Source organism: Lacerta agilis, chromosome 12 (assembly GCF_009819535.1).
Source record: "Lacerta agilis isolate rLacAgi1 chromosome 12, rLacAgi1.pri, whole genome shotgun sequence".
Lineage (NCBI taxonomy): Eukaryota > Metazoa > Chordata > Lepidosauria > Squamata > Lacertidae > Lacerta > Lacerta agilis.
In genome coordinates this window covers 21,490,857-21,512,770 of record NC_046323.1, presented here as the reverse complement: position 1 = coordinate 21,512,770, position 21,914 = coordinate 21,490,857, and the positions used below count along the sequence as shown (strand labels likewise).

Below are 21,914 nucleotides of genomic sequence, written 5' to 3'. Positions count from 1 at the left end.
TCCAGACAGCGGCAGTCAGAACCGAAGTCGGTGCAAGCGGCCTAACTACAGAATTAGGCCGAGAGGAAAACCTACGAGCCATGTAAGCTGCAGGTTTCTCCTGCAACGAGGGGGCTGCTGCTTTGAGCGAGTTTCCCCAGTGAAAGCAGCGAGGGATCCTTTCTTGACATGCTAGGTCACCTAAGACTAACCACGCACGGTCGTACCCCTTAAAACAGCTATGTGCTACTTAGGCTCAGGGTGGTTTAGGGAGTGATCTGGGGCAGCCCAAAAGTGTATGTCGCAGAAGACGTCCTTGTGTGCTATCATGAGGAGGGAACCAAGGGTAGGTAGTCCTTATTCCGGAATGCAGTAATCCTGAACACATCCTCCTGAACACAAGCTGGGAGCTTGCGCATGTGTGCTATTTCTGACCACAAGCACCAGGCCGTTGGTAGCAACAGTGTGAGCAAAGTGGACTGAGCGCCAGCATTGTATATGTATCTGAAACCGAACTTCAAACGCAGCCTACGGTTTCGCTCTCTGTATCTCCAGCCCTTACCAAGTCATTGAGAGCAAAGAAAACGCAGTGTCCTCCCGAGACATAAAAGGGCAACCGAGATCGCGTGATAGATTCGCCGGATTTCGGGGGCATCAATGAGTGATTGGACGGTAGCAGTGCAATCAATGAGACCAGTCGATCCTATGAAAACAGAGACCACCTAATTGCAACTGGCTATTTGTTTCTCTCTGATACCTCCCGGGGGCTTTTAAATGTTGCTCTTTTACGATAATTTAATTATTTTTAAAATCTTCCACCCCGTGGCAAATTTGGAGCTGCGGGGGCATGTCATTAGATAGAGAGGGCAATATAGAAAGGCTCTTTTTTTAAGGTGAATAGATTTTAATCAAAACCTTCAGCAGATTAGAGAGGCAGTTAAGATCAAGAATTAAACCCATTCACATTCCTAAATAAATAAATAAAGCTATCTAGTGCCCAGGAAACAATATTTCCCTTTGAGAGAGGGAGAAATGGAGAGGAATTGGTTATTTAAAACAGAATGCACTGTTATCTTTCACAAGTACCGTAAACATTGCAGCTGAGCGTCGTGAATAGTCTCTTCGACTTGTGTTACGATTGCTGGAAATTGATCCGTTTGCAAGACAGGAAGGAAAAGGAGGCGATGGCCTGACCTAGGGGGTAATTGAAATCTGGACGTTAAACTAGCCTTTAAATAAAGTATATATTAATTCAACCGCTTGGTAGGTCTAGTGACCCACCTTCGCTTTTAATATTTGAGCCTTTAGAGACACACCCATTTAATATATTATTAATATTACTTAAAAATAATAAGAATTATTATTGCTTGATGAAACGCTGCTCTGCCCTCTTCCCAAAGAACCAGTTTAGTTTTAAGAAAAAGATCCATATAATAGGAGTGTTCATTCTCATCGTGATTATTTCACTCGAAGTGTGGACTGATGACTTTTTCGGTTGTATCAACCGTTCATAGCGCTCACGTGGATGACGATTGCATCTAGATTAACCAGCTACATTTCTTTGTGTGTCAGTGCGCTCAATAGGTCCCGTTTTTATGCTCTCGTTGAATTTCCCTTCCTCTTCTCTGTGCGTCTCCCTTAAACTGCTGAGACCTTGTTCCACGATAATAACAACAATAATGGTAGTAGTAGTAGTAGTAGTAGTAGTAGTAGTAGTAATAATAATAATAATAATAATAATAATAATAATAATGTGCTGGTTTCCAGATACTATCGGAAATACCTCCGTCCTGGAAATGGCAAGAGACCCCCCCCCCTTTGCACATCTCCGATGGATATTCTATGTATGCAAAGCTTTCTCGAATGCACCATACACTGTGGAAGCAAATATGATGCCACTGGCGAGTGGCAGGCCGTAAAACACCCGCAGAATATGCGGAAGTCAAATAGCAGGATCCAACACTTGTTTTTTTAACGCTGATTGCGCGCCTGTGACATTTGTAGGAATGACAACCGGCTCCAGTCCCGTTTTATGGTTTCACGGAATAGTAGACCGGGATGCAAAGCTGCCCCTTTGGGGAGGTTTTTTTTGCCACTTACGAACAGCAACAGTTAAGCACATGGTGGTGTTAAACGGCTAAAGCAAAGGCGCAGGGTTTGGTTTCGCTTTTCCCTCCCCTTTTCTCACACACACTGAAGCGGACGGTGCGATTCTGGCACAGAAACACTGCAAGATGCACCTCTGACATAAACACTATCAATTTCCCCTCGAGAGAAAAAGCGGTGCCCTTGCATCTGAGGGCGATAGTAAATACCAGAAAACCACCATGCGTCAAAACCGCAGGTTTTGTTTTTAGTTTTTAAACAAAACAAGAAAAGAAAAGAAAAGAAACCACAACAATACAAGGAAAGCAGGTACCTTCTCTCTCTTTTTGTCTGCTGATTATTACCTTCGGATAACGTCCCAGGGGCTGTTTAATATTAGCTCTCCTGATTGTATCTCAGAGCCTGGTCTGTTTTCCCCTGGTCTGCTTTCCACTGGGTGTCTCCTTTGCTCAGTTGCAACAAGCAATGAATACGATTCTGGAGCTGGGGCTGTAAATCTCCAAGGTGACCTAAACTGCTCAGCTGCGGGAGCAGCCGGGGTTTCTCCCCCCCCCCCCCACCTCCACGGGATTGTATCAGGCTGCAGAGATGGGCCTGTTCCTCGTCTTTGCGGTTTACATATCATAAACAAGAGCCCAGCCAAGACCACCAGGTTGTTATCTCATATGCGGCGGTTTCCACGTTAAGCCTCCCCTCCCACTCCCTCCGGAGATTTATGGCTCCGCGGAGCAAATCCCTGAACGAACCTACACCGAACCCTGAACCCTGGCCTCCTGAAACTGCTTCAGAGCATCGCCTCCCCCCCCCTTTTTTTTTAAAAACCACACACATTTCAGTGAGGGGGATTTCAGCACCAAAACCTCATCATCATCACCGATGAAGGGAGGCTGAAGTTTAGCAGCTAACCAGTGAAGAACGTGGAAGATCGACCGAAATGAAAGTTGATGGCAAGATAAATCCGAGTTCCCAAGAAACAGGAGTCGGTCCCAGAACTGGAGCAAACCAAGTAAAATGGATAAGCGGAGAGTGCCAACCCCGAGCAAGTTCAGAGTGTAAATATAGATGTGTGCGCGCGCATCGCAATCTTAGGTTGCGCTTTTATAGATAATCTATGCAATTAAACTTTCCAAGTTGCCCACGCGCCTGGGAGGGAGGGAAGGAGGGAGAGAGCGAGCGAGCAATAGAGACGCGGGCGGGAGGGGGGTGGCGGTGGAGAGCGACACCCGGCAGCCTGGCTTGAATTTGATTCGAGGCATTTTGAATATATTTAACCCAGCTTTCACTCTTGAATGCAAGCCTGCCCCAAGTTTCAAAGTGACCGAAAAGTGACACCGGGCGCATTTTGTTTCTTATTAATCTTACACATTGACAGTCTTTGTTAAATAACAAGGCGTGCCCTTCGCCAAGCGACATTTTCATATTTGTTAGACGCGCTGACCTGAAGTTCACCTCGGCCTTGGACTTAGGGGTTTTTTTTTCCCTTTCCCCTTCCCCTCCACGAGGTCTTTAAGAGCGTCTTAAAAAAAAAAAATAGCAAGGGGCAGAGAGAGGCTCTGGGCAGGTCACTTATTCGCAAATGGGGAAGGAATCTTAAGGCGGCCGTGCGAGAAAACATGTAAACGTTGTGGTAATGCAGCGGCTGCGTTTATCCTAAACTTCCTTTGAATCAGCAAAAGGTCCTACCAGGGAACTGGATGGTGTGATGGAGTTCATTCGTGGGACAAGAGGTTGGGATGCTCTCCTCCCCCCCCCATTCCGAAATATTGGTGATTTTATTTATAAGGATCTAACTCGTGTGTGTGTGTGTATTTGGCAACTAGACTTTGAGGTCCTGGTCGTCCAGGACCGTAAACAAGCACATTTCTAAAGAAGGGGAAGATGGGGCGATTGGCATCTACATTTGAGGCTGAGAAGGCTAATCTTTTTCAAAGGTCACGTTACGCACCAAGAACCAGTGTCTGTGCTGCGCTAGAGGTAGGACCCTCCGACTATATGGGTATGACTCCGATCAAAGCAACAAAAGCCCACTGTGTCGTTTTTATTTTTACCTTTTAAAAAAAATATGAGTGAATGAATAGAAAACGACTTGAGAAGGCAATACTACTTCCAGATGCACTTTGAAGCCCTTTTGGAAATATTCCGTATTTGAAAAAAAAAACTTGTCCCTACTCCCAACCCCCGCCCAAAATTCCACCTTAAATGGAAGCAAAATAAATTGGCACTAGGAGTCCTTGGGAAAGAAAGCCAGGTTTCGCTTTGCTGATTTCCACAGAGATCTTATTCTCCTTTTTTCCTTCCCTCTTTTTTTTTTTAAGCCAAGTTTTTCAGGACAGGCGGAGTCAAAGAAGTGTTGTCTTCCAAACAGTCTCCCTGGTCCTCTGTATATAAAAGGGACGTTTAGGCAAACATTCCGCCTTGCAATGTTCATGCTTCCTATAATTAAATTTCCAAATAGGCAATGCAGTATTTCAAGGGCAAAACCGAAATAGGAGAGGCGTGTTTTTAACAGTGTGTTGTGGATAGCACCCCCTCCACCTTACAGTGGTAATTCCAGTGCAAAAGCACATATAGGAGACGGGGAGGACGACGTTGCAAAGGGAATTTTCAAGAGAAGGTCGCTGATGAAAAATCAAAATATATTGCAAATATATTTCCCGGAAGCCCAACGTCCTCGCCTTATAATTAAAACTATTTCTTGTCGTACAGGGAGGTGTTTTCTAGTTCTTTGTGTATTTTCAAAGCATTGATAAAGCCTTCTAATAATAATTTGCTTACTTTCTCCTGCACGTTATCTCTGTTTGGACACCTCAGAAAGGAGGAATCTCTCCTATGTATTTGCTTAGTAATAAACCACTCACTGGATCTCTGTGAAATATTCTGTATTTCTTAGGACTGAAAAACGCACCTTCTCAGGTTAATATATATATATATATATATATATATATATATATATATATATATATATATATATATATATATATATATATATATACACAAAAGAAACAAAACACCTGGCAACACAGTGAAAACGGAAAATCCATCTCAGGAAGCAATCCTACTCATAGCTAAATAAATAATCAATACTTCACTATTTGAAATAATTAGTTATTCAGCTACAAACACGCTTTGAAAAAAGAAGGAAAAAATAAAGCTTCGTTGTGGCTAAATAAGGCGGCCAAAAGAGTGAAGCTATATATTTCTTATTAAACGTATAACCCTAAAGGATGGGGGGAGGGGGGAGACATGCAATTTGCATAGCGTCATTCCTTAACTTTCACTCAGAAAGACAGCATAACTGGACTTCTCTAGTACAGTATAAGGTAGGTAGCCGTGTTGGTCTGCCATAGTCAAAACAAAATTAAAAAATAAGAAATTCCTTCCAGTAGCACCTTAGAGACCAACTAAGTTTGTTCTTGGAATGATTTTTCGTGTGCATGCACACTTCTTCAGATACATCTATCTGAAGAAGTGTATCTGAAGAAGTGTGCATGCACACGAAAGCTCATACCAAGAACACACTTAGCTGGTCTCTAAGGTGCTACTGGAAGGATTTTTATTATTATTATTCTGTTTTCTCTAGTATTGTCATGCTTGTATTTTGTGCTCCTGCGGTATCCGGCAGTGAGATGGTCATCTCAGTCTACTCGTTTCCTCAGATATTGCTATCAACCAGCGGGCAGTCTTCTGGTACCAACTGGGCAGTTAAGGACTCAACTGGCACCTCATTGAGCCTTTTTGAGAGGGCTAGCTGTGTTAGTCTGTTGTAGCAAAACCGAACACACACACAAAACAGAGTACTGTGGCACTTAAAAGCCAGACAATTGTACTATGGCATACGCTTCTGTGAACAAGAGTACACTTCAATGAGATTCAGAACAATTAAAATCCAATGGAAATTTCCAATGGACGCTGATAGGACTCGCACGAACCTTTAAAATGCATTGGTGGTGGTGCATGTATGCGCAGTTGCCTGGGCGGCGGGGGGGGGGGAGGAATGTGCGCCCGCATTCACCTGATGCATCTGCCAGCCAACGATATTCAATGGGGGGGGGAATGTGGTTGATAATTCAAGATGAAATACAACGTGCATTACTCTTTGAAAAGAGGGATTTTCTATCCTTTCCTCGGTAATTGAGGTCATTCAACCACTAGAGTTCACCTGGAGTCCATACTATGATACACGCCTAACTCTAAGCTATTTTATCTTTTGTGTTGATAGTCAAGATCTTGGCTATAACATTGACATCAAACTCTGTCTGGGCGCATGACTAAGAGTGGCGCACAACGTAAACTTTTGACCCTCAACTTTTTGACCTAGAGTTGTTACGCCCCAACCACAGAGATATACAAAAGCGGAGCAGCTCCTATCTCCTTAAAAGAATCTCCTGCTCCCTTGTTTGTTGCCATCAAGCCTTGACTGTTTCCCTTTTCGCTAAGATTTTAAGGGAATGCAGCATTGCTGGGGGGGGGGGGGTTAGTTGTTGTTGTTGTTGTTTTTAAGAGCAGCCTCAACTGCTTTTAAGGCTTCCAACACTGAAACCGAATTCTAAAATCAAACGCAATGCCCAGACACCAGCGTGGGAGATTAACTGGATTATACTGAAAGGAACGATGTGTTTTCCATTGGTAGATGTGTAAATTCTGGATGCGAAGTGGTGCGCAGTGACCGGGCAATTTATCCAGGCTGGCCATTGTGCCATCTTATTTATTTAATAAAGACCCTGATCCAACGGAGTTGAGAAGCCTTGCCCCACGGAGAAAGCAAGTTGACTGTGAACTTGGTCTAAAGCGAGCTCTGCTGGCGAGTTCTGGAGTGTGCAGATTTATCTTAGTTTCTGCATTTACTTAACCTGGCAATGAACTGCGAGGGCTGCCATTTATTATCCAGAGACAGACTTCACCTCGAGCAAGGACTGTTTCACAAAAACTGCAATAATTACCCAATAACCTTCATAACAAATATTATTATTGAAAAGCTCATTTCAGAGGGTTATGTGTAGAAGGAAAAGAAGGGGACAGATCCCTTAGGCTCCCTGGAAAGAGACGCCCTCTGGAAATCATGGTGTCTTTCTCTCTGAGATCACAGTGCATTGTTTGCGTCCAATATGCAAACCATACAGCCCTGTGATTGTGGAGGAGCTGTTTTGGAGAAACGCTAGCCGCCAGGGAAACTACTAGGATTTTGGAGAATCGTGAAAATAAAGCCTGCGAAAAATAGAGGTTATGTGATCAGAGGGGATAGAAAGAACAAAAAACTCCCAAAGGCCGAATTATACAGATCAGATGAAATCAGAAGAAAGAGGGGAAGAAAGAGAGGGATTACAGGAAACATGCAATCCAAGGGCACAAAATGCTTATGTCCTCGATATTAGAATGCAATGCTGAAAGCTGGACAGATAAGGTAGAAAACACTGGCAATTTCACTCTTTTGAAAACAAGGAAATTAATTCGTTAAGGTAACGCCACTAATAATTTTCCCATGATGCTTTGTAGTGAGGGGCACGCGCAAACCATCGAATCATGTGACTTAGAAAAGCCATTTTAGGCTTTAAAGAAAGTGAAGTCTTCCGACGCCCTTGCTATATACACACACACCCTTGTCTAACCTTTAATGGCGCTGGTGCTTACATCTGGGCCAACGAAGTACTTCTAATGTTCAGAATTGCTCGCGGTAATTTAAGTAAAATAAACCATACAGTTGTCAGAGAAAGAAAGTAACAGTGATACGGACAGTCCTCACCATCAGATATACTTGCACTAAATATACATACAATATTATTTTAAAATGGGCCTTACATTGTGGAGTTTCGTGTGAATGTGTTTTGCCTAGGTTATTCGGTAGAGTGTTTCAAGGTGGCATGACAGAAAACTAGAAATATTTTTAAAATAGTGACAATTGCCTTAGTTATTCGCGTGTTCAATGAATTTATCTTTTGTTTAGGGGTTGACTTTTTTTATTTTGGTTTTTTTTGTGCTTGAGGAATTTTGCCTAATAGTGTGACCCTACGTGTCTACTCAGAAGTAAATCTCGTTGAGTTCAATGGGATTCACTCCCAGGGAAGTGAGTATAGGATTATAGCCTAAATTACGTTGTTCACAAAGCTGTATGTGTTTCACTGGCTAGTATCCATTCAGTCAACTAGCAATCAGAAGGCTGGATGGCTAGGTAGCCACGGTAAGAGTTAACTAAGCATTCAGCTCAATGAATTGTTTCCCCCCCCCCCAGTTACAAAATCAGACGACATCAAGATTTCCCTACTCCATTCCTGAATTATTTTGACTTAAATCCAACATATTTCAGTACAATTTTCTTCTGCCTGGGTATGGAGCAGAATGACCACAACCTTCAGATGGTCCCATCCAAGACGATGAGATCACATCCAGCCCCGAATGAGCTTAAACTGTACCTTGTTTTTCACTAGGAAACAGAAGCTAAAGTTCAGTTTATGTAAACTGAAGTAGATTAGCACCTGGATTTCAGTGATATTTTACTTGGGGAAATATTCCCTTGAATGCCTGGACTCGAATTTCCCAGTACGTAAATGCTTTAGGAGTCCAACAATAGTCCCGTTGGATTAAAAAACACACACATGTAAAATCAGGTCCTTCTCTTAACTGGATTATGGATTTGTAATTCAGTCATCTGTTTCTCTTTAGCAGATATCCATTATATTTAAATCCTTATTTTTTTCTACTGAAAAAATTCTAGTCATATTTTCAAACACGTGTATACGCATTGCTAACTATTTAAGATGTAGGAAAGTAAATACCATGAAAATGCCAGCTACTATTAGCATTCGGTTCCGTGTGATTAATTCTGCCACATAGGCTTGGACTAAATGTATAATTAAAAACTGCTCCTCCCCACTCAGTTTATTGCATTGCTAGCGTATCCATCTGTATTCAGAGAAATGTATAAAATATTTGAAGTGTTAAAATATATATTTTCTTATTGCTGCAAGTTTCTCAATCTTCTAAGATTACAAAAGAAAAAAATATCCTTCATCAGAATTATCTCTTTCCAAACAGCAACTAGTACAGGGCACGCTTATGTTATATTACGCTATTATGTTTTCTGACAACACCGTCTTTTCCTCTGATGTCCAAAGCGATATAAGAGTGGAAAAGCATATTCTAGAACCCCACACGCTGATAACAATCTGTTAGTTGTTTTTTTTAAAAGGCAGGAATTGGGGGAGAGATCGTTTCAAACCACAAGTGGGGTCACCTCAGTGTATGAGCCCATTTATACGGGCCCCTCTTACTTTCTTTTTCAAAAAGAGTAGGGTCCTATCTTGCCAATTCTTAATCACCTGCATGGCTTTTAGCTACAAGGCGCTCCAAAGATGCAACAGATAAGACTTAAAAGCTGCTCGTGTGAGCAAGGATTTCCAGGATTTGGCTCTGGCAGTACAAAGAAGGGGAGAAGAAAGAAAAGGAAATAACAAAACAAAACAAAAAGAAGGGCAGTGGAAAAAAGGATGCTCTTTCACGCTCTCTTTCAACCCTGGAAATTCAAAGACTTAAAGTTGAATCCGGTCATAAAGTTTATTGCTGAGCAATCACACTCTAGTGAGAAGAGTCTACTTAAATAGAAAAAAAAGAATGTTGAAATAAACAGGCAGCTGGGGCCTACCCAGCAATTCCCAGCCAGTAATGTGTGTGTGTGTGTGTGTGTGTGTGGTTATCTATATAAATGGGGTTATTTACTATCGCCTATAAACCTATGCGTATCCTTCATAATTCCAAGCACTCTAATGGCACGTAGAATCTCCTGTAAAAGTTAGAGTCAATTTGTTCCTTCATGGGAAGGAATAAAGGAACCAGCGGGAAATGAAGGCACTGGGGTCGTGGGGAATCTACGGTAAGGGTGTAAATTGCGTATATAGGTAGGCAGGGGTAATTATGGAGGAGAGATAAGTCTCAAAGAACCTTAACCACGTAAAGTCAGACTTGGAGCGCACCTTCCTTGTCCTCTTTTAGAGACGATAAGTTCGCCCGCTTGGAAAACCCACGACTGCAGCAATTCCACACACACCCCGCCCCACAAAGATAGGGATGCCCAGTCTACAGATATAGCCAGATCTATGTTCCTTTCATTAAAACATTTTTTTAAAAAAAATCGCCTGCGGACTCTCTGCCCCCTCAATAAACAAAATCACTGGGCACGGAAAAGTTCATGAAGCAAAGGAAGTCATTATCATCCGCCGTAGTCAAAGTAATTAAAGTTAGGCCTCAAAATCCATCTCTGCCAAAGTCGCTTATTGTGGTTTTGCCTGGATTTGACGGATAAATTTTTAAAAAGGAGAGGTTAGATAAAAATGGGGAGGAGGGACAACGGTCCCGCACCCACTGTAACCTGCGTCCCTCACATATTATTTCTCCCCTTCCGAATCAACGGGGCAGCGTTAAGAAGGAGCCAGGCAACGACAGTCGAGCTCTCCACTGTACAAATAAACTTAAGCAACTTGTGTACGAAACTTACCTTAACTTGCAATGAGCCATTTTTTTCAGAGAGTATTTGAGAACTTGGGGGAATGGATACTTCTGTACCTAAACCTGACAATTTGAATGGCCAGGAGGCGCACGTAGCCTGCAAAAGAGTCAAATGAAGTCCATCGTCAGTGTGATTATATGTTATGTGGTATATAATGTTGGATGACAACTCCCCAAAACCATAAAACTTACTTTAATGGCACCACGTGACTTTTTATAGCCAGTGAGCCTATCTGTCTGTGCTATGGATGATTTTACGATCTAATTCATAGACAAAACCCTATTCATTTGGCACCCAAATGTCATATAGCCGGAACTGGGGCTTATAAAGTTTACTGTTTTATAACTTTTAAGGGAAGGCATCAATGTAAAGCCGTCTGTAAATGTGCAAAGCTTTAGTTGCGCTTAGAAGCTCGGGAGAGTTAACCATTCAAGCCCTGGTGAGGGTAAGTAACGTTACATTTCCTAGCAAAAGAAAAAAGAAAGAAAAAAAAGGTAGCTGTAGCGGAAATAAACAAACAAACAAATAAATAAATGTTATGTCGAAGGGTGGAATTTATCCCCACCCGGGCAACAACAGCCACAAAACCCTTCCCCAATACCTTTCTTAAGAGTGCAGAATAAGAAGGTGGGTGTATCTGGTTTGTTTTAATACTTTTCCCCCCCCATGTTGGACTAGTGCTCACAGATGCAAGAGTTTCTACTTTGCCTTTTCTGGCAGGTCTAGCTTTCTTTAACTTGAACCGAAGGAGATAGTATAAAGCAGGTTCTGGAGATGATAATGTTGTTGAAGAAAGGACAGGCTTCTTCTTCTTCTTCTTCTTCTTATTCTTTTCTCCCCAGCCAAGAAAAAGCAGAAGTTTGGGGCATTCCTTCTCCCTCCCACCCCACTTCCAAGACAAGGAGTTGGCTGAGGGGTCTGTTATTGCAAGCCCTCCATCCAAAGAATAACTTTACAATTCCAAGGGATGTGGGGCAATCATGTCTGCATCTACTTTGAATGTGGGTTAGGTTCTTCTCCAACTTTGCTCCCGTTAGAGTGATGAAGCTAAGGAGGGAGGGCACCTTCGTTAGGGTAGAAACCAAACTACCCGCAGAAGTAAAATTAAAAACAAAAAGGGGGGGTGGTTTCGATGGGGAAGAAAGAAAGGGGGGAAACCCTTACAATAGAAAGTTTATTTTTTCCAGTCAGTTATTTAAAAAAAAAACAATTTCTTTTCAAAAGCCGATCACATTATTGTTGTTGTTGTTGTTGCTATTATTATTATTATTAATATTAATATTAATATTATTTGCTCAAACAGCCAGACTTTGACTCTATGTGTAACTTTGTTCACCAAAAGAAAGAAAGGAAGCTATAAGAGAGAAGGGGGGGGGGGGAATACGTTACTGAAGCTGCGCTTAATAAAAAAGCCACTTCTAAGACTTCGTGCAAAGAGAGTCATATACAAAGGCACAAGCAAAGGACATACTGTCTGGAATCACAGTTTTCGTCACAGATTCACTATTCACTACACGTTAGGACACGTTCCGTTTTGTATTTCGTCATATTCACCTCTACAACAGCCATTAATGGACACAGGGAATAAGATAGGTCGTTTCTGATCGGAAATCTCGGCCACAGCTTGGAGCTATACAGACACTGACACGTTTTGAACACACATGCACAGCAAAGCACAGCAAGTGCAACACACAGAGAGAGAGAACATTGGGAATCAAACAGGGCTTGTGGGGTGTGTGGGAGCCGGAAAGGAAGGAGTTGAGGGGGAAGCGAACGAGGGAACAGATCGTCCTCCTTTACTTTTGTGTTTGTCTAGGGTTTCTTCCCCCCCCCGGTTCCCCCCTCCCACTTTACAGTTACTTCAAGTAACACCACTCGCTTCATATAAATAAGTTAAAACATCTACATTGTTTTCCCCCCTTCAAGACAAAAGCCATTCAAGACATAAAATGCACGGGAAGCAGATCTACTCGTAACACGCGCTAGAGAGAGAGAGAGAGGAAGAGAGAGACGCGGGCGGGGGGGTGGGGTGGGGGGCTCAATTAAAACAGGCTCAGGGTGAAACGATGGGCGAGGGATCTTCAGCCTCCCAGAGAAGTTGGAGCAAGTCAATCTGGTATACAGAACGAGGGACAGAAGGAAGGCGAGAGCGAGAAGAGGCTACTGACATTCCACGCAGGGTCAGCTCAATTATAATACTGCTCAGTTACTCGGGTTTTTTTGTTTTGTTTTTTTTCCGGGGAAGGAAGAAGGAGAAGGAGCAGCAGCAGCAGCAGCTTCAGGGCCGGGGGGGTTTTCCTCTTAAGGGCGGAAGGCTCCTCCCGCGGCTGCCATGCTCATACTCTTCAGCTTGTTATCCTTTTTCCATTTCATCCTCCTGTTTTGGAACCAGATCTTGATTTGTCTCTCTGAGAGGCAAAGAGCGTGTGCTATTTCAATCCTCCTCCTGCGGGTCAGGTATCTATTGAAGTGAAACTCTTTCTCCAGCTCCAGGGTCTGGTAGCGGGTGTAAGCAGTCCGAGCCCTTTTCCCTTCGGGACCCCCTATGTTGTCTGCAACAAAAAATAGAAAGGGGAGGACACGGTTTAGACCTTTTTGGCAAGAGGGGACATTCCACCGCCGCCACCCTGGATTCTTCCTCTCCAATCTTTCTCTCCCTGATTTCCTTCTCTATTTGGTTTGGGCGTTAAGTTGGGAGAAAATGATCAACAAGTAGTTCCTTCTCCTCTCTCTCCCTCTCTCCCTCTCTCCCTCTCTCTCTCTCCCCACCCCACCCCCATCTATCTCTTCTCCCCTTCCCTTAAATAATATCCCGGGCTCTGAATTTGAGTAGCCTCCCCTTTGCCTCTTCTGAGGAATTTTATTTAATCTGGGGAAGACAGGATGGGAGCCCCCTTCTGCACCCCCGATCCTTAATATATTACTACTCGCAAGTAAAAGAAAAGAAAACCATTTGGCTTCATGAGAACTTACTTCCTCCTGACAGTATGCTTAGGGATCGTGGGGAAGTTGTTACTAGAGTGAGTTTCACACAAACATAAGCACCCAAACTAAGCACCCTCTGAAGTTCTAGTCCCACTCCTGATCTAAACACACTTTATTTGGGAGTCACTGGGAAGAATTTCCAAGTGCACTATGAACTGCAGGACTAACCCCCCCCGCTACCCCCCTGCAACCTCCTGTCTTAAGTTTTCCCTCGACTTCCTTCCCTCCCATAAAAAATCTTTTCCCCCCCCACAAACAACCTCTCTCTCTCTCTCTCTCTCTCTCTCTCTCTCTCTCTCTCTCTCACACACACACACACACACACACATTATTTACTCAACTTCTTTTTTGATATAATTAGTAACGGTGTTTTTCACTGGACGTTCCTCGTCATAAATTACAAGGACTGACACGCACTATTCAAGATTCCCCCCCCCTCTCTCTCTCACACACACGCTTTCTCTCTCTCTCTCTCTCTCTCCCCTCCCCCCAAATTTCAATTACACATCACAGTCCGGGAGACTTAGAAGAGTTATTAAAGAGAGCTTGGCTCACCCTACCCCGATTTCCAAAGTCCCACTTGCCTTTTCCAGGAGGGACGGGTTTTTTTTGGGGGGGGGGGGTTTCCTCCGCATAGACCAGATGATCAGACAAGCAGGCAGAGAAACACAGAGAGCAAGAGAAAGCACATTTCTTGCCCACCGCGTTTTCTATTTTGCAAACAATCTACCTTCTCTCTCCCTCGACACACACTCCCCCCCTCCCCACCCCCTCTCTCATACATAGATATTGTAATCTGGGCATGCTTTTTACCATGGCTTATGTGCAGTTTTCTCATCCAGGGGTAGATCTGGGGCTGTGGCGGCTGTGGAGCTGTGCTTTGGTCGTTCTGCTGGGGATTCGCCTGCTCGCTGCTGGCCGGGGCGTCCTCCTCTGTGCCTGGCGACGTACTGAGCCCTTCTCTGCCTAGGTGGTGAGGGTTGTTGCCCGTGCTGCTGGCGATGTTGCTGGCGCTGGTGCTGCTGCTGCTGCTGGCGCCGCTGCTGGAAGTGGACGAAGTGCTGCTCGAGTTGGCCGTGGAGTTTTTCACGCTGCCGCCGTGATGAGCGTCGCCGCTGACAGGCGAGGTGGCCGCGGCGGCGGCGGCAGCAGCGGCGGCGGCGGCGGCGCAGGGCAGAGGGTCAGGCGGAGGCGAGTGAGTGGCCCCCGTAGCCCCCGCCGCCGCCCGGCTGGCGTACCTGGCCTCGGGGGCAGCGTTGGCGGGGTAGCTGCTGCGAGCCCTCTCCGAGGGGCCCCCTGCCGCAAAGTGGCTGGAAGCCGAGCGGCCGACGCTGAGGTCCATGCCATTGTAGCCGTAGCCTCCGCCGCCGCCGCCGCCGCCGTACCTGCCGGAATGCATGCTGGCGGAGTCCCTGAATTGCTCGCTCACGGCACTGGGATCTCCATAATTATGTAACGGGTAGTCCGGGCCATTTGGATAGCGACCGCAAAATGAGTTTACAAAATAAGAGCTCATTTGTGTTTTTTTTGTTGTTGATGATGATTTTTTGTTGTTGTTGTTGGTTGGGATTTTTTGTTGCTTTTTTTTTTTTTGATCGGGGGGCTTGATTTGTGGCTCTTTGCTTCGTTTTTTGGTGCGTCTATAGCACCCTAGCACAATTTATGATGAATTATGGAAATGACTGGGACATGTACTTGGTTCCCTCCTACGTAGGCACCCAAATATGGGGTACGGCTTCATATCACGTGCTTTTGTTGTCCAGTCGTAAATCCTGCCTGATGACCTCTAGAGGTAAACTCGTGCACTAAATGGGGGAGTTTGGGTGGATGCTGGAAGGGCTGGGGCGCGCGCGCCGGCGCGCGCACCCAGCCGCCAGCTCGCGACTGTCAGTCGGCCTCGTGCGCCACCCTCTGGAGGAAAGCGGGATCTTCACCTCCGCAACACCCCCCCCCCCGCCCCAGTCAGGGGCTTACTCGCAAGTCTGGGGTCGAATCGAGGTTACAGCCCATTATAGCAAAATTATGGCATCTCTCACACAGTTCCATTAGCATGGACCAATTTTTAAGGGCTATCGGCTCCAGATCAGAAAACCAGCAAGAATTCAGAAGCATAGGGGAGAAATAATATATTCAACCTTTCCTTTTCAATAAAATTCATTTTAATCTTGCACATTCCTGTATTATTTTCTAACATCCCCCATTCTGCTAGAGATTCTTTACAAAGAAAAGCTATATAAATAGAGAGAGCCATATATATATATATAGGGATTTATTTTGCGGGAGGAAGGGAAAAGACTAATAATTATTGAAGCCAATTAGAGGAAAGCAATAAACCCCAACATTCTAGCAACAATTACTAGGGTGTCCTTTTTCTCAGGCGCTTGAAAAACCAGGATAAAAGGGGTGGCGGAGGATCGATCGCTGTGTATTTTTCAAGATCAGTGCCGATTTCAAATTTTCCTTCAGCTGAGCTGTTCTCTAAGCCTCCTTTAAACAGCCTGGAACTAAAAGCAAGCAAACCCCAGTATCATTTTATTACACCATGGCTTATTCTCTCCCTCCCCCACCCAATTTCTCAACTACAACAAGAAATTTATATATAGTGATGGTGATCTTTTGAGGGGAAGGTTTTCACTATTTCACTTTTATTGGTATTCAGAGTCATTGCCCAAAAAGTACACTTTTCATAGTATCGAAAAAGACCTTTGAATTTCCACATATACACAGAGGACGCCAAACACACTTAATCCCATATATAAAGACACATTTTCACTGTCACTGTTATTTAAAGCAAACCGTGCTTGCGCCAGACTTCCACACATTAACAATGAAAGCATGGAATAGTAGCTACATTTCGACTTTACTTCCATCACCAACATTATTTACTGTCGTTGTTTAGAAATTTAACCAAATGTGAAGGGGGGGGGGTGTTGGAGAAACAGCCACGATTCAGTATTCTGCCTACTCCTTCAACTGTACTAAGAAATGAAAGTCACCCTCGATAGTCAAGTTGTGTTTGTGTGCGTGCATATACGTGTGTACACACACACACACACACACACACACACACACACACTCTCCTCTAATTCGAACTCTACCCATCTCTGCCTGCCTGGAGATACTTCTCTCTTCACTTTTTGTGCTTTTAATAACAGTATTTTGAGCTCTGTGAGGTTTTTTTTTTTAATGCAGGCTTTTTGCTAATTAAAACAAAACAGGACGCAAATATGTGGCCATTTTGAAACATCCATAGCGGTTCATCAACACTTCAAAGCTGTATTTTTTAAAAAAAACAGAAAAACGCTTAATCTCATTATTGAAATTTCCCCTTTCCCTCTTTTTTTTTTTTGGTCGGGTGGGATCCTAACTATATATTTCAATCATATGTACAAGGAAACACGCTTTTCCTAATCTGTACTGTAATATTTCGGTGCCATAAAGTTGCCAGGGTGGCAACTTTAATCATGGAGTCTTTTTTATTATTATTTTTTAAAAAATCTGAATGAATGGGCTCAGGTCTGAGGTGAAAATGAGACGAACAATGGCACCAATCTATCCCGAGTTAGCAGCAAAGACATAAATAAGACGCCTGTACATCTCTGGCCGTCCTAGAATATAGAGGTTTTCCTCTGAACAAGCGACCGCCCCCCCCCTTTTTGTCCCTGGAAGACATTCCACCAATTTCCAGTCTTTCATATTAACACCGATGCTCCACTTCAAAGTTTGTTTGGTGTGGGATTTTTTTTAAAGAATCTTGATACCATCTGAAGCATACCCTAACCTACACTTTGGAGACCTGGCTATGTACACCACTCCCTTCCATGTCCATTTATTCTACCGATCCAGAAATTCACAGTTAATTGCATATATATATAGATATATATAAATAGGTATATATTTTAATCAAGCCTTTGAAAGTCGTCAGAATCATTACAATACGAATTATATCTATATATCTATATATTCCTGGAGGAACGTAAGAGGGGAGGGGTAAGGGGAGATGGAAAAAAAGCAACTAATGAAAGGGTATGGTGGCAACTCCCCACCCCCGCTTCGTTGTAAGCATTGTATTACTCCCCTGGCTTTTCCTCTGTTTCTTCTCCCGGCTGGGTGGAATTGATGAGTTTGCTTTCTTTTTTCCATTTCATCCTCCTGTTTTGAAACCAGATTTTAATCTGCCGCTCAGTGAGGCAGAGAGCGTTCGCTATCTCAATCCGTCGCCTCCTGGTTAAATATCTGTTATAGTGAAATTCCTTCTCTAACTCTAAGGTCTGGTATCTGGTGTAGGTCTGCCTGCCCCGTCTGCCGTGCGTCCCGTATACTGCACCTATGGAAGGAAAGACAAGACGGTCTCAGTTGGAGAGGCCTTCGTGCTTTCTGTTAACAATGGAGGAAAACGGCTTCGAGCTGCGCTGGTGTGTGTGTGTCGTCCCCCCCACTCTCTCTCCCCCCCCCCACCCCAGCCCCGTATCCTTGCATAGGAGGATATAACGAGATGCGTGGGGAACGCTCTGTCCCTTCCTCAGCGTTTCCCAGGGGTATCTAGTTGGTAGTAGAACTTCGGGAAGCGAATGTTCGTATTGACATCGGTGCTAAATTTCCGCGCTCAACACGCAGAAAATGCCCTCATATGGCACGCAAACGGACACATATGCACACGCTGTGACCGACTCTGTGTGGGGTGGGTGTGTAACATTTCTATCTCGCTGTGGCGTCGGCAAAAACTCAGGCTGCAATCCTATACCCATCTGCCTGGGAGTAAATCCCATTGAACTCAACAGGACCTACTACTTATAAGTAAACATGCCTATGATCACGCCGATAGGGTGCCTGGGCAGGATCCGGACAAAGTTAAGCAGCTCCATTGATTTTCAGAGACATACTCGAGCAGGCGCAACTCTGCTCTATTTAAAATAAGTGCGACCTGAAAGTGCTTAATTTTGTCTGGACCACGAACCTTTCATAATAATGAAAGCAACAGATAGCAGTTCCTGAGCTTATTTATTTGCAAGGCCATTGATTTCAGTAAAGCCTACTTTCAAGTAAGTGCTCTTAGGATGACAGCCTAGAAACGAAGTATAATTACAAAGAAATAAATCCTAATATGCATTCTTAAAGCAACAAGCCCCACCCCTAAAGTTTTATATTTACTGCAGTGTGGTACTCCCAAAAGAAACAAACTCACAAGGGAGAAGGTAAACTTATGAGAAACCTGAATAAAAATGCGTTGTGGAGTTTAAATTTTGCATGTCTTTTCCTCTCCTTTCCAAACTTCCCCTTTAAGAGGGACAAAGGATAAAATTCTGATCCGTTGAAATCAATGGGAATTTGGCCATTGATCAAGTTTCCTCTCTTCCCACCTCCTCCGCCCCCAGTAGATGATTTGTGTGCGTGCACATATTACTGGAAAACGTGCATTCAGTAGCTAATACTTACACACTAATGAGTGGGTGAAGGGAGGGGGAAGAGAGGATCTGTCTTGCAAATATATTGAGCAGTCAATACAGAGGGCATATTCCTCTGCATCAGTCTTTGGCTCTCACGGAAGCGGGCTTCTTTTAATAATGATTATTTCGTACTAGTAGCAGCAGTAACCACCATCCAAGCCTACAAAGAGCATCAAATCTTAGTACTTTATACCGAACTGGCTCTCAGGTATGATTGTTTGGCATTGCAACCTTTATCCGCTGACTCAGAATTTAGGCGACCTTTCCTTTCAAAAAATAAATAAATGCATACTTCTTCAAAGTAACCCCCCACCCCACCCCACCCCACCCCACCTCACCCCGCCCAGCAAAGTGTCAGGATAGAGGAGAACGTGGAGAGGAATCTCAGTCTACCCACTTGCTTGCAGGTGACACTGGTCTTCATAGATCCAGCTTCTCCCCCCCCCTCAAAAAACCCTCCTATTCCTCCATCCTCCCCGAAAGCCCTTTATCTCTCTCCCCCTCACTCACCCGCCCACCCACCCCTTTCATTCTTGGTCGCATCCCTGTGACTTACCAGCGCACGAGTTCATCCTTTGCATCCAAGGATAAACAGGGCTGCTGTACTTCCGGTCGCTTCCTTCCTCGTTTAGGATTTTGGCCGGCCCGCTCTCGGGCTTGTACTGCTGCTGGTCAGAAGCAAAGCAGGGCACATAGTCCCCAAGGTGGCTGGCCCTTTGCTTGCCATTGCCGGAGGGCGAGGAGGCGCCGCCCAAGTCCTTGTCTGGATAGAAGCAGGAGGCTCCATACTCATAGGATGCCCGGTTGCAGGCGATGACCGTGTTGGTGGACTGTTGATAGAAGCAAGGTGAGGAGTAGGTCTTGTCCTGCAGGCTGCCGGCCCCATAAGAGGCTGGGAAGTGCCTCAGAGCCTCGTACCCGGCTGGGTAGATGGGGATCTGCCCGAGGAACGACTCCTGCCCATTAGGCAGGCTCCCCGGGAAAGTGGGATTCACAAAATAGGAACTCATTGACTCTCCCCAGATCCCGGACCGTGATTTGTTGTGTATTAGTACATCTGGCTATAACTATTAGTAGTCATCGAAGTGGTTTGTTTCTGGATGGCCGAGCGCCAAAAGCGACAGCAGCAAATAGCACCAGCTGATGGCTCGGCGACCAATGAGAGAGCGGCGGAGGGCCCATCTCCCCTGGGACCCGCCGCCACCGAACCAGCAAAGTTACAAACAACACCCCCCCCCCCCAGCCGCCGCATCTCAGCCGCCGCCGGAGCCCGGCAGATGGATGGCAACTTGGAAACAGCGGTTATCGTCCGCTGTGCCAAAAAGCTGGAGGCGGGGGGGCGGGGGCGGCTAGAGAGGAATTAGGGGTGTGTGTGGTGTTGTTGTTGTATAGATAAATAAATCAAGGTGATTGTAGAGACCCAGAGCACAGCCCCGCTGGCATCTGTAAGCAAAAGAGGCACCTCTGCAAAGTTAGGGGTGTCTAGACTGAAGGCGTTATGGAGCAGCACCCAGGAAACTCCCCATTGCCCCTCTCCATTGATTCTCCCCCCAGGACCCTTCAGACTCCCCCCTCCCCGGAAGATGAAAGCAAGGCAGCTGGTTGGTTGATTTATGTGGTATCTAAGAATTTTTAAAATAGAATAAGAAAATGTCAAACAAGTTCGAAAAACGGGAACTTCTGCTCACTGACCGGATTAAAAAAGAAACCACCTCAATTAAAACCCTCAATTATTTTCACATATTCCTAGTCCGGGTTGGGGTGGGGTGGGGAGAATAAGCTTAGTCATACAAGACTTCCCAAAATGTTTCGATTCAGGTAATTATAATAATGATTAATAAATAATAATAATAATAATAATAATATCGATATCGAATAGCCTGGTTTTATTTGCTTAGTAAGAAAACACGAGCACGCAGATAAATCTCTCTGCAATATTTCTCCTTCTTTGAGCCTCTTGGTGGCTGAGGAAAAGAATCTCGTCTGTTAAGCGTGACCCAGACAATTTTAATAGTAAATCGGAAAGCAGGAAAGAAGCGAGGATGTCTCGACGTGCTTGTTATTGTGTGTTGGCAGTGGGTGGTTTTTTTGTTTGTTATTGTTTTTGGCAAAGGAATCCTCTCGAAAGTAGCTGAGGACACGACATCAGAAGCTTTGAAAAGGCTGAATCATTCCGGCAAGAACAGGCTTGTTTTGCTTGTTGACATTTTGTAACTCGTCGAGGAATATAGCTGCAGCTTTAGTCCTCGTTTTTGTCTCAGACTGGCAGGCAGAGTGGAAACCCGTCATGGCGAACTGCACAAATACCCTTTATAACCAGTACTTTGGGTGGGTGGGTGGGTGGGTGGGAGGCTGCCCCTTCCCATCTTTATATTTAACCTGGCTGTTGTTGACTCCCCCAGACATCACCTAGCAAGCACCACACTGTAATCCCTCCCCCACAAACGTGGTGGAAAGTTTAGGGTAATGAGATGATGAAGGTGATACACCCAGGCCTAAGGTTGCAGAGGTGCTAATGCTAACATCTGATAGATCCACGCTTTTGATACGTCTGGTTCATTTCATTTCTTCTTTTCTTTTTAATTGACATGTGGAAAGTGAATTTGGATAACATTTAAGCATTGTTCGGCTGGTTCATTTCTAAGCACGTTTACTCAGAAGTAAGTCCCCCTTTGGTTCCAAGTAAAGTGTCTTTAGGACAGAGGCCCACAAAATATTTTCTGTGCCCAATTGCCTGGGTAGCGATTTACACTTTCCCTCCACAGACTCGAGTTTTTGAATGGGCGCTTTAAAAACTAGCCCTCAATTGGCTTGAAAGCCGTGATGTTTGTCCCCGGTTGTAAGCTGGTGTGTTTCATTTCCGGAGTCCCATTACGGGATCTATAAAACAGCAGTAAGTT

The 21,914-nt window shown here is 44.6% G+C and overlaps 2 protein-coding genes and 1 long non-coding RNA gene across 4 annotated transcripts; all 3 read right to left on the bottom strand.

The window, feature by feature from the left end:
• Positions 1–216: 216 nt before the first annotated feature.
• LOC117055450 lies at positions 217–11,063 on the bottom strand. Of its 2 annotated transcripts, none has more exons than XR_004427636.1 (3): positions 10,571–11,063; positions 1,066–1,173; positions 217–682 (listed from the first exon to the last, which is right to left on the bottom strand). It is a non-coding gene; the product is annotated as an uncharacterized LOC117055450 (long non-coding RNA). The 2 variants fall into 2 exon arrangements; XR_004427635.1 differs by lacking the exon at positions 10,571–11,063 and adding an exon at positions 2,399–2,895.
• Positions 11,064–12,099: 1,036 nt separating this feature from the next.
• HOXA5 (homeobox A5) lies at positions 12,100–15,102 on the bottom strand. Its single transcript, XM_033164971.1, has 2 exons — positions 14,381–15,102; positions 12,100–13,134 (listed from the first exon to the last, which is right to left on the bottom strand). The coding sequence occupies exons 1-2, from the start codon at positions 15,081–15,083 to the stop codon at positions 12,884–12,886; spliced, it is 954 nt and encodes a 317-aa protein (XP_033020862.1). The 5' UTR covers positions 15,084–15,102; the 3' UTR covers positions 12,100–12,883.
• Positions 15,103–17,058: 1,956 nt separating this feature from the next.
• HOXA6 (homeobox A6) lies at positions 17,059–20,214 on the bottom strand. Its single transcript, XM_033164973.1, has 2 exons — positions 19,571–20,214; positions 17,059–17,894 (listed from the first exon to the last, which is right to left on the bottom strand). The coding sequence occupies exons 1-2, from the start codon at positions 20,022–20,024 to the stop codon at positions 17,638–17,640; spliced, it is 711 nt and encodes a 236-aa protein (XP_033020864.1). The 5' UTR covers positions 20,025–20,214; the 3' UTR covers positions 17,059–17,637.
• Positions 20,215–21,914: the final 1,700 nt, after the last annotated feature.

Coding starts and splice junctions, on each gene's coding strand:
- HOXA5 (XM_033164971.1), bottom strand. CDS start 15,083: ATGAGCTCTTATTTTGTAAACTCATTTTGCGGTCGCTATCCAAATGGC. Junction 13,135..14,380: donor AAAACTGCACATAAGCCATG/GTAAAAAGCATG, acceptor TTTTTGTTGCAG/ACAACATAGGGGGTCCCGAA.
- HOXA6 (XM_033164973.1), bottom strand. CDS start 20,024: ATGAGTTCCTATTTTGTGAATCCCACTTTCCCGGGGAGCCTGCCTAAT. Junction 17,895..19,570: donor AAGGATGAACTCGTGCGCTG/GTAAGTCACAGG, acceptor TTCCTTCCATAG/GTGCAGTATACGGGACGCAC.